Here is an 11102-nt window from a genome sequence, read left to right as displayed (position 1 = left end):
GATAAAATGTTAAAAAAAAGAAGGAAGATGTGAATCTGAGATTATAGTTACATCAGCAGAGCACAGATGGTTCCCCATACAAGTGATTTAGAGTTTAAAGTCCTGCTGTATCAATCAATCTCTGGGATGCACAAGCAATAATAAAAAGATAGAAGTTGTTGGGTGGAGTGACTCAGAGACTCACAGTGACAAATACACAATCATATGACTTCAGGCTCGCATGTTCCTACACATATAATCTCAGGTGTTGATTGCAGGTGTAATAAACGAATACACCCCCACGTGCAAAGGGGAGAGGCAGGTCAGACTCCACAGCAATATAAATACACAGCCGGGATCATTGACTATTTAAACTCTGAGTGTAAACACAACAGTGGTGAATGCATGTCGAAGATGGTGAAGCCCGGGAGTGTACTGCTGCATCCTCTGGGCATGACAGCTGCCCCTGAGCAGGAGCTGCTGTGTATCTTTGGGACGGGGGACTTGGGGCGCTCTCTGGGCCAGCGTCTGCTCCAGTCTGGCTATAGGGTGGTGTACGGCAGCCGCAGACCACACAGCTGTGGCCCCTTGCCTCAGGGAGCTCAGGTACAACACATGGCATCACATAACACTTTTTAGTCTACCAAAATGTACAAAAACAAGTGTGTGTATGCAGCTCAAACATATCTTAATGTCTTGATATGTGTGTGTCGAACAGGTGATGAGCCATGCAGCAGCGGCCCAATCAGCCGGCCTGATCTTTATTTGTGTTCACAGAGAACACTATGAATTCCTGGAGACAATAGCACCCCATCTTGAAGGAAAGGTGAATCAAGGTTTGATGTTAGAATCTGTAACAATAAGGTTCACAAAATCCTTAGTAGTTACTAGTGGAAAAAAATCAGGAAGGTGCTAATTAAAAAGTAGTTCCTGTTGCTGAATCAAGAGATATAGTATAAGTTAAGAACTTACTGCTAGAGAGCTTACTAAGCTAGAAGATATTTCTCATCTGTGAATCTTCATATTGACAATCAACTTGTTGCCCCCGGTAAAATCTGAATCAGGTGAGGCTAAACAATAATTAACCAGTAGGCTACTCCGTGATTACATATCAGTTACTATTTTTGTGCCCCTCCCTGCGTAAAGTAGTTTTAAATTGACTTGAAAGTGAGGTAATTATGGAGTAATAATGATGCTTAAATAATGATAACAACTCACAGGGAATGCTATATTTCATTTGAGAGGACACAAATATGTACACAGTATAATAAAGTAGCAATGATACGTTTTTGGTTAGGTGATACACATCAGTATGAAGTAAGTCAGTTGACTTTTGAGTAGTTCCACCAAAGAATGATAATTTTTTCTCAGACTGTTTCATTTGAATAATTTTTTAGAGGCATGAAGAGGTTCAAGTATGAAGTTTTTCACAAGAAACAAATAGTGAGTCAGAACCTATTTTGTGTAGTAGAAGTATGTTTTGCCTCTAAATCATCCTGAAAGATTATGTTGTGATCCCTTGGAGGAGTCCCGATCCTCCACGTTGGGAACCACTTGAAGTAAGTGATCAGTATGCAGATTCACAGATAGGAAATAACAATGTAGTTCTCAAATAATGCATCAATAGTCACAATATAATCCATTCAGAGTTAGCTGTTAATTTGTGTTTGTTAGCTATTAATTAATTCCCGTTTAATTCCAGATTTTTTCTTTACATATTCCTCAGCACCTGTTCTGAATTTTGTGTACCATATTGTAACAAACTCAGTGTAACTTTTCGATCATCATAAAATGAATAAACAGATTTTCCTGTAGCACAAGCTTTACATTGTTTTCATTTCAAACAGTTGTACTACTGTGTTCACTTCCCATTGTGATACCTGATATATCTTGAGGGCAGAATGAAGAGGTTAAAAACAAAGACTATAACTCAAGCGACAACTTATAATGATCAAAAAACACTTTATACACATACTGTATATACCCAGCCAATTTCAAGACAAAGAGCTTAATAGGCGAAAATAAAGAAAAGATTTAAATATTTCATCACTACAAAAAATAAAATCATGAAATTACACGTGGTGAACTGAAATAAAATAATAATATATACCTAAATAAAAATAAGATAAGCAAAAACAATGCAGATGAGGTATATTTGAACTGGAAAATAAAACAATATAAAAATATGAAGTGATGAAGTTTTAGAAAATCAGATCAGAATCAGAGTTTGTAATTCCTGACAGTGGAACAGTATGTAATCCACTTTACTCTGTTACACAATAAAGTAGCGTGATTACAGTAACACTTTAGTTTATAAAACATTATTGCTGACGCTGCATAATCAGCTTTTTTTTCTTCTTTTTTTTTGTTATCAGTTCTATTCATACCTTTATCATAATCTCTGAATAACTCGACATTCTCCCTTAATTGTAAGAGGAATATGTATGAGACAAGATAAGAGTTAATTGAATTGATTGAACTCCTTTGTTTCTTTTGTTTCCTGCACCCTGTCGATGCTGATGGGCTGATCACAAGGTCCTGGTGGACCTCAGTAACAACCTGAAGAAGGACATGTACCCAGAAGCCAATGCTGCCTACCTGCAGAGGTAACACACTCGAGTGAATGCGAAGAAAAGAAATAAAGGATGTCACATTCATAAATATACTGTGCATGTAAAATGCTTCCATCCTCATAAATGTAATGTTTTATTCTTGCCATGATCTTAAAAAAAATAGAGCTAACTTTTCTGCAAACAAATCTATGTTTAATGTCAACACTCATTTTGCAACAGTGGGTGCCACTTTTTTTTTTTTTTCAAAATGCTGTCTGTCTTTTTTGGGAAAGGGCTCCTAAAAAACACTTAGAGCATGAGACATCAAAACCCTCAACTGAATCCAAAATAAATGAAAAAAAATTGCGGGGTTGCAGCTCCCTTGGCAGGACGGCCTGCTGTGTGTCTATTCATTTGAAGTGGAAACATTGATCCTCACCATTTTGAGGCCCTTCCTTCCCTGTTTGTGTATGTGTAGATAGAAAACAACTAAAGTCCTAAAGTGCTGTGTGTTCCTCAGACTGGTTCCCGGTGCTGCTGTGGTGAAAGGCCTTAACACGCTGTCTGCCTGGGCCCTGCAGAATGGACTTCTGGCAGGAAAACAGGTGAGAGAGGAGAGGATGTGAGGAATGTGTTAAAAGATGTCAGTGGGATCAGGGCGAAACAGAGCCGGGAAGCTTCCGAGCCTTAAGGAAGGCTTTGGTTGACTGGAGTACAGATACAAAGACGGAGCAGTAGGGGGGATTATCAACTTGATCTTTTCATGATGAGACATGTTTGACTTCAAACCCCGGCAACAATAACTGCTCTCAACATTTCCTGGAGTACAGCGGGATAAGTGGCTCTCAGTTAATAATAGGAGATGAATGCTTCAACCGTACACCGACGCAAAATTTAGAAAGGGAATTTGATTTCATTTGCATTGATGCAGATGATTGATTTAGCCGTCTTTCCATAACAATGCACTAGAAAACGAGGACAGCGCTTGTATAAACACACCAACAAACAAACAAACAAACACACTTAATGATGTTACAAAGTAGATAGACCACTGTTTATTGCAGCTTCCGCTTCACAGCTACAAAGAGAAACACAAACATGCTGGAACCTCTGGAGACCAAACCTGAATCTGCCTCGAATCCTCTTCAACACAAACACCCCCCCTAACCCCACATACACACACACACACACACACACACACACACACACACACACACACACACTCAGATACCACTGCAGTGCTCTATTTTCTTTGAAAACAGGTAGCTGTGCGAGAACAGGAGTGTTTGAATGTGTGTCTTTAGCAGTGCATGTGTAGGTACAGTATATATCCACATGCACATGCTTGTAAGTGTGTGCTACTCATCGGCCAGCAATTTCATTAGATCCACAGCGGGGCTGTGGCTCTGTCACATTTACATTCAGATGGAGATTTAGTCTGTCGGCCGTCCCCTGCTGTTACTGGTGCAGTAATGTAGGGAGACATGGCTGGCTGCCCGGTCCACTTATACACACACCTGGGGGAAAAACTGCTCAATCCCACTGACTCCACTATACGCCTGTCAAACTGCTCTCTCTCTCTCTCTCTCTCTCTCTCTCTCTAGCGCTCTCTATCTCTCTCCCTTTGTAGAATTTGTTTTTTCCCCCCTTTTACAAACAACTTAATCGTCTTATCACAGAGCTGTGAGTGTGGTAATAACCTTCAGCATAGTGAAGCTCTAGAAATAGGATTACATATCGAGCAGCGTATGTATATATAGCATGCATGTGTCTTTGCATAGTCACACACTTCCAGGGGCTTCATCTCAAATTTACTGAAACAGCACGGTGGAGAGCAACAATAGAAGGGTAATTCTGTAGACAGACGCTGTAGGTGTACGCGGTGCAGTCATGCGCTATTTATTCCAAACAGGGCCTGGTGAGTCATCTAACAATAATCTTAGAGTAATTATTAGCAACTGAAAAACAAAAGCTGAGCAGAATGCGGCAAGAGGAAAACATTTCTATTTTTATTGTTATTGTTTCTGAGTCATTTTTGAAGAAAAGATGCACTTGGTTTTTGGAATTACTGACTGATAGACGATATAATTGCAGATGAAGATATAATAACTTGCACATGTTGAAACTTTTCAGATTTTTTGAAAATAGTGCTTGTCAGGTAACTAAAACTGAACTGAACTGAACTGAAGTATACATCTATATTAAGTTATAGGCCCTTTTCACAGCAGCCATTTAGACATGTCATTGCAATGTAAATACAGGTGTAATTAATAACATTAATTATGGCCCTGGTATTGTGCATGCTGGCTGACTGAAATGGCTGTGACACTAAACACAACAGGATCATAATTAATTGTATCACTTACACCTATGTTTACTCTGCCATTACATGTCAAGATGACTGCCGTGAAAAGGGCCTATTAGGACCAGAGCAACATGTCCCTTCATTACAATGAACATGGACACTGTAGTTTATTTTGAGTCAGTCCCTCGTAAACCATCCTGCGGCCCTAAATACTCACCGGCGCACCAAATATGTGGCTGGAAATACAGTAGTTCAGAACAAATACACAGTTGACTCTTTGAAAATAAATTATGTTCTGCTTTTTAAGGAAATTATTTAGCCTTTTTTTAAAAAAAATGAAAGTATATATTTGTCACCACCTTTAAAGATTGAAAGATTCTTCAGCGGGAATCAATGGGCCGAAGTTGGAAAGTAATGAGAGATGGACCGTTGGTTATTTTATGGTATTTGTTGACAATTCAATCAGGAGAGACTCGTATGAATTGAATGGTGATTTATTACAAAGTGCACAAATTTATGAATAGTAACAGTCTTTGGCGATTTAGACCCAATGTGACATAATAAGGGGGAAGTGATGCCGTAGTTGGATTTAGGATTATTCCCCCCGGGTCTAGACACTGGTGATGGTGGTAGTGAAGATTGACGCAGATCCGATGAATGAAGTGGAGCAGGATTGCTCTGATGTGATGAATCAGGAGGTGATGGGGTGGTGGAGGGTCGCATCGGTTTGTGCCGAATACTGACACTGAAAACAGCATAGAGGAGAATGTTTTTTAAACTTTTGACAGCAACAATGTGATTGGTTTAGGGAGATATGGCAAGATCTGATTTGTCACGGAAAAGAGAGACGCCCATGAGAGAGAGACCCAGAATGAATGAGAATGAATGAGATTGCACCTCTAGTCTTCCTGACTGAATTTACACATAAGCTTCATTAAAAAAATATTGGACATCACCACCCATGGCTCTACTGCAACCCATTTTAAAAATAACCAACACCTCCATGCTCCAGGTGTTCCTGTGTGGGAACAGTGCAGAAGCAAAGCAGGCAGTAGCAGAGATGTCCACCAAACTGGGCCTCACTGTTCTGGATAAAGGGTCTCTGTCAGCAGCCAGAGAGCTGGAGGACTTCCCCCTGCGGCTCTTCCCAGAGTGGAGGCTGGCGCTTTGCGTGGCTGTCGGCCTCTCCGCCTTCTTCTTCTTCTACCTGCTCATCAGGGACGTCATCTACGCGTATGTTGAACAGGGGAAAGACATCTCCTTCAGAATCACGGTGGCCCTGGGCAACAAGGTAAAGATTTGACCCACCCCACCCTCTGGTTAAGTGTCCTGTGGATGGTCTATCTATTACTTTAAAGGATGTGTTCTGTGTTTATCCCCCATCTTTCAGGTGTTTCCAATTGTGTCTCTCATCATGTTGTCTCTGTGTTACCTGCCTGGTGTCATAGCTGCCTTCCTTCAGCTCTACAGAGGGACCAAGTACAGGTCAGACATCAAACCAGGACATAAAGTACCTGTGCAATTTGTTGTAAAAGCTGTATCATTTTTGGAGGCCTATAGCTCACTTTTGCATGTTCCAGGCGCTTCCCTGATTGGCTGGACCGCTGGATGCTATGCAGGAAGCAGATGGGTCTGATTGCACTCGGCTTCGCTTTTCTCCATTCCATCTATACGTTCGTCACTCCTACTCGCTATTCCGTCAGACACAAACTCATCTCGCTTGTGGTGGATGAGGTAGAGCACAGCATGCTGGTTCAAACATTGCAGTGTTTCTACAATCCTATATGACATAAAAGCTAACCACACTTACAATACTGTCTCTCTCTGTCTCCCTTAGATGAAGAAAAATAAAACTACCCCATTTTACTTTGATAACACAGAGGCATGGGGCCAAGACTCCTTCTATGTGCTAGGAATCCTGGGCTTCTTTCTTTATGTCCTGCTAGGACTAACATCCCTGCCCTCTGTGGGAGGCTCTCTCAGCTGGAGAGAGTTCAACTTCATTCAGGTCAGAGCACAGCTGGAAATGTACAGTCCTTTATGTGTATATGTTAGAGTGTGGGTGTGCATGCTTGTGTTCACCTTAACGCCTACAGACGTTATCAGTCATGTGCTTACTATCAGTAAAAAACGTCTTTTAGGGCCGAGATAATCTATATTTGGGGTTTTCCGAATCTTCATTAGAGTTATTAAAGTGTTGTAAAAGCAATATGTCACTGGCAGTCATATCCCCGGAGCCTAGTTAACTAACTGCCTGACAAAGGCACACAGAGTGAAAGCCTGGCTGACTTTAGCCCAGGATCTTAAATGTTAAGTTATTCATTAAATAGAATTATGATACCTGGTATAATCCTCAGGGAGGAGATTTGTTAATACAGGTCACAGGTCCATTTGTGTAAAGGTCAGGTCCATAGGTAGACCTCAGATAGGGAATGAGACTCCTCAGAGATAGAGGTCTAGGTCAAGATAATCATCATGATCTGGTGAGAAGAGTTGTGAAAAACATATTATAACTGGTATCAATTTACATAAACTGATTTTTTTTCAGGGGTTGTAAACAGAGCAATGTAATTTATTGAATGTTAATGCTCACAGCAGAAGGATTTGCTATCCTAAAAGGGTTAAACAAGATCCCTGATTATCATCATAAGGGCAATAAGGGCACCGTTCATTACTGCACTACTTTAATATGAATGTTTCCTTATTGTGCTGTTTACTTTAACTCACTGTGGATGAGAATATCAGCAGCCAAATGCTAAAAATGCAAATGAAAGCACATTATCCAAGTAATTAACAATAACTAAGCCTCAAAGGCCACTGGTGCTACAAAAGCAATTACTCTGGAACGGCTGTGAAACAATTTGTATTTTTAGTTTATTGTAACACTGGTGGATTCCACACAATTCATCAGAAAAATACCACAGAAAAGTTCAGTATGTGACAGGGTTTCTATTCATAAAATCAGTTGTACAATAGCTTTAATCTATCCAAAACAAAAAATGTTTTATTGGAAAATAGAAAGATATATATTTTTTTTTTATCAAGCAATATGTCTTATTTGTATATAAAACTCTGAAAGGAATAGTGTAATGTTTTGGGCAAAGTGCTTATTTGCTTTCTTGCAGAGAGATGAGAAGATTGATACCACACTCCAGGGCAAACAGAGAAATGTTCTTCTCCTCCCCACTGATTGCTTGCTGATTGGGCTCACCCGTGCCTAGTTCAGAGTCAACAAGGCACAGGTGAGCCTGTGGCTGCTCTCAGAGCTCATTAGGATGTAGGCAGACATGATGCAGTTTCTAACACATAAAAGACTGACAACCGGAGAAAACAGCTAACTTGGCTCTGTACAACGGTCACAAAATCCTCCCACCAGCTCCTCTGAAGATCATGTTTTATTACACTTGTCATTATGAAAACCGGAATGTAAAAACAACACTCTTTAGGGGGGGTTATGTGCCGGACTATTGGCTGAGCGTGGTAATGTAACATATGAATTAGTGAGCTTTAGAGGTGCTGGTAGGTGGATTTTATTAGCTTTGAACATTACGGACTAGCTCCTTCTGCCTGTTTCCTTTGTGCTAATCCAAATATATATTTACCATGAAGACACGAGAGTGGTATCGATCTTGTCGTCCAACTCTCGTCAAGAAAGTGAATAAACGAAATTTCGTAAAATATCTCAATACCATTTTAACATTTCCATTTTATGTGTTTTTTTTTTTTTTTCAGTCTAAGCTGGGCCACCTGACCCTGATCATATGCACGACTCATGGCTACCTTTACGGCTGGAACAAATTTCTTCGTCCTTCTACCTACAAATGGTACACTCCTCCTGGCTACATGCTCTGTCTGATTGTGCCCTCTGTGGTGCTGGTGCTCAAGGCGCTGGTCCTCCTCCCCTGCGTGGATCGAAGCCTAACCCGCATTCGACAAGGCTGGGAGAGGACCCAGCCAAGCGAGGGGGAGATTGGTAAGGTCACCAACCTGTGAACTCTGACCTCTGAGGTCGTCTGGGTTTCTGATTATTGAGTTTCATTCAGTCATTATTTTGAGGGGGAGAAAAAAATCTAAAAACTGTACATAACTATACATTTTAAATAGTATTAAAAATACTGATGATCATAAAGGGAAAAATGTTTGTATTTTGTAAATACATGCAAAGGATGTTCTGAATTTTCAAAAAAAAACATAAGTTATTCATTTTCTAAAAATGTACTCTTTGGAAAAAATAAATCTATTTATATTGAGGTTGGTATGTAGAATACTAAAGAAAAAAAAAAACATATCCAAAGATAATTTTGTCCTTGCTCATTTGGTGTGTGATTGTGTCCTTTGAGCAGTCGGCACTGCTTACTCTCAATTGTGCAATAGCCAAACAAAACAAAAAAGTATAGTTTATTTCAGCCAAATGGACAGGTCTCCGTGGATATAAATGCTTTTAATGTCTATTTCCTTTGAGCTTTGAAAAAAATAAATAAATGATTTCATGTTTGTGCTGTATCTTTTTCACAGAATGTGGAGAAAAATAGATTGATATCCCCCGCTGACCCATTGTTTTGATAAACATAGGCAACAGTTTCCACTTCCCTCCCTCCTCCTCTCCCTTCAAGTTGTGCGATTGTATCCCTGAGGTTGCTCTCTTTTCAGGATGTTATTGATCTGCCTGTTTTCTAACACAAATACCTCGCTAGCCAAACCTGCCTGCCTCTTAAGGGCATGCAAACGTGCACACTAACACACTATGCTCGCAGATGCACATTCACAAGGAGAGTAAGGTTAAGCTAATTATATTACCCCATGCAGAGTCAACACACACGCACAGATGTACACGTACAAGTGCCAACACCACAGTGAATAAGAGATTTGGAAACCAAAAGCAGACTCAGGAGGAAGAACAGGTCTTTTATAGATCTAACACAGGGCAGCAGAGGGCTCAAGCAGGAAGATAATCAGACCGTGTAGCAGAGCAGAATGCAGGCCGTATAACGAAGACAGTTTGGCGAAGACAGGTGACTCGATGAGGTGATGAGCCGAGGTGGCAAAGTCAATAGTAACGGCTGGTAGTGCAGAATGCCAGGTGTGGAACAACAAGATATGTTAGTATGTACAACACTAATCAGATGATCCAAAGTCAGAGGAGGGAAGAGAGGAGGATGGAGCAGCTGTCGCCATGACAGACTCTGGTGTTACGAGAGAAATATGCAGCGCCTTCTTTGCCCAAAGCAGAACATTTAGTCAGAGGCATCCTGTTATCTAGCATCTAACAGCATTATCTGCACACACAATCTGCAATCCCTTACATCCTCTCGCATTGTATTATTCTCCTATTACCAAAGAACTGCTGTTGATTTTAGCCTATTTCCTGCTGTTGGGGTATGTGTGTGTGTGTGTCTATATAAATGAGATTGCCCTGGGAAAGAATTAAGATGTAGCAACGTACAAAAAAAGCTGTGAAAAATGCTAGCTTTCTACTCGTGTTTAATTTCACACACCCTGAAACCCATAATACGATTCCGTGTGTCCAGCCATGAAGGCTCACATTCTATATGGGCAAAAAATAAACAGCTGAAATTGCCTGTAAAGACACATATCATTGAACGCATTTAATGAAGAGTTCCCCCAGGATTCATCTGTGTAATGTGCACTTAGAAGGTATATAATAAAATGACATACTGCACTGTGCCATGCCCAAAGTTTGGACTTTGCTTTGTAACAACATGATCTTGACATCAAATTACATGTCTTGTGTAAGTGCTGTAAAGTTGTAAGATAATATGTTAAAAAAAACACAAAAAACAATTAATGAATCAAGATGTGTATTAGTTACGCCCAAGTCTTTTGCTTAGTTGTATGAAATTTCATACCTTATCTCTTATGCAGGTTATAGAAGTAAGATTTGAATGTTGATTACTATGTAACATTACATTAGTGTAATACTTTCTTCTGTCAAGCAAAGCTGATAACTTATCTCAGTAGAAGCTTAATCGATTTCGTTTTGTCTCGATGTTTTGTCTTGTCTCAGTAGTGTTTTTGTTCAGAGAAATCCAATATGCAGATCAAAATGTCCACAAGAAAGTACCTTGCAAACAGTTTACTTGTGAACAGTCATAAAAAACTGAATACACAGTTTTGAATGGAAGAATTGTAACCCTAACACAGTGAAAGTCATAGTGTTAGAAGTTGTTGAAAAGGACATCAGAGGAGGCTATACCGCATTAAAAGACTACTCCGATGAGAGACCTTTTGGATTGTACAGCTAAAAG

At 40.0% G+C, this 11102-nt stretch overlaps 1 protein-coding gene across 1 annotated transcript; it reads left to right on the top strand.

The window, feature by feature from the left end:
- The first annotated feature begins 384 nt into the window (after window positions 1-384).
- LOC141778257 (metalloreductase STEAP4-like) lies at window positions 385-10643 on the top strand. The gene is made up of 9 exons (XM_074652444.1): window positions 385-585; window positions 698-805; window positions 2515-2585; window positions 3052-3136; window positions 5849-6127; window positions 6227-6321; window positions 6417-6570; window positions 6674-6844; window positions 8569-10643. The coding sequence occupies exons 1-9, from the start codon at window positions 385-387 to the stop codon at window positions 8827-8829; spliced, it is 1425 nt and encodes a 474-aa protein (XP_074508545.1). The 3' UTR covers window positions 8830-10643.
- The last annotated feature ends 459 nt before the right edge of the window (window positions 10644-11102 follow it).

Source organism: Sebastes fasciatus, chromosome 12 (assembly GCF_043250625.1).
Source record: "Sebastes fasciatus isolate fSebFas1 chromosome 12, fSebFas1.pri, whole genome shotgun sequence".
NCBI classification, from domain to species: Eukaryota; Metazoa; Chordata; class Actinopteri; order Perciformes; family Sebastidae; genus Sebastes; species Sebastes fasciatus.
The sequence above is the reverse complement of the archived record's forward strand: the minus strand, read 5'-3'. Positions and strand labels throughout refer to the sequence as shown.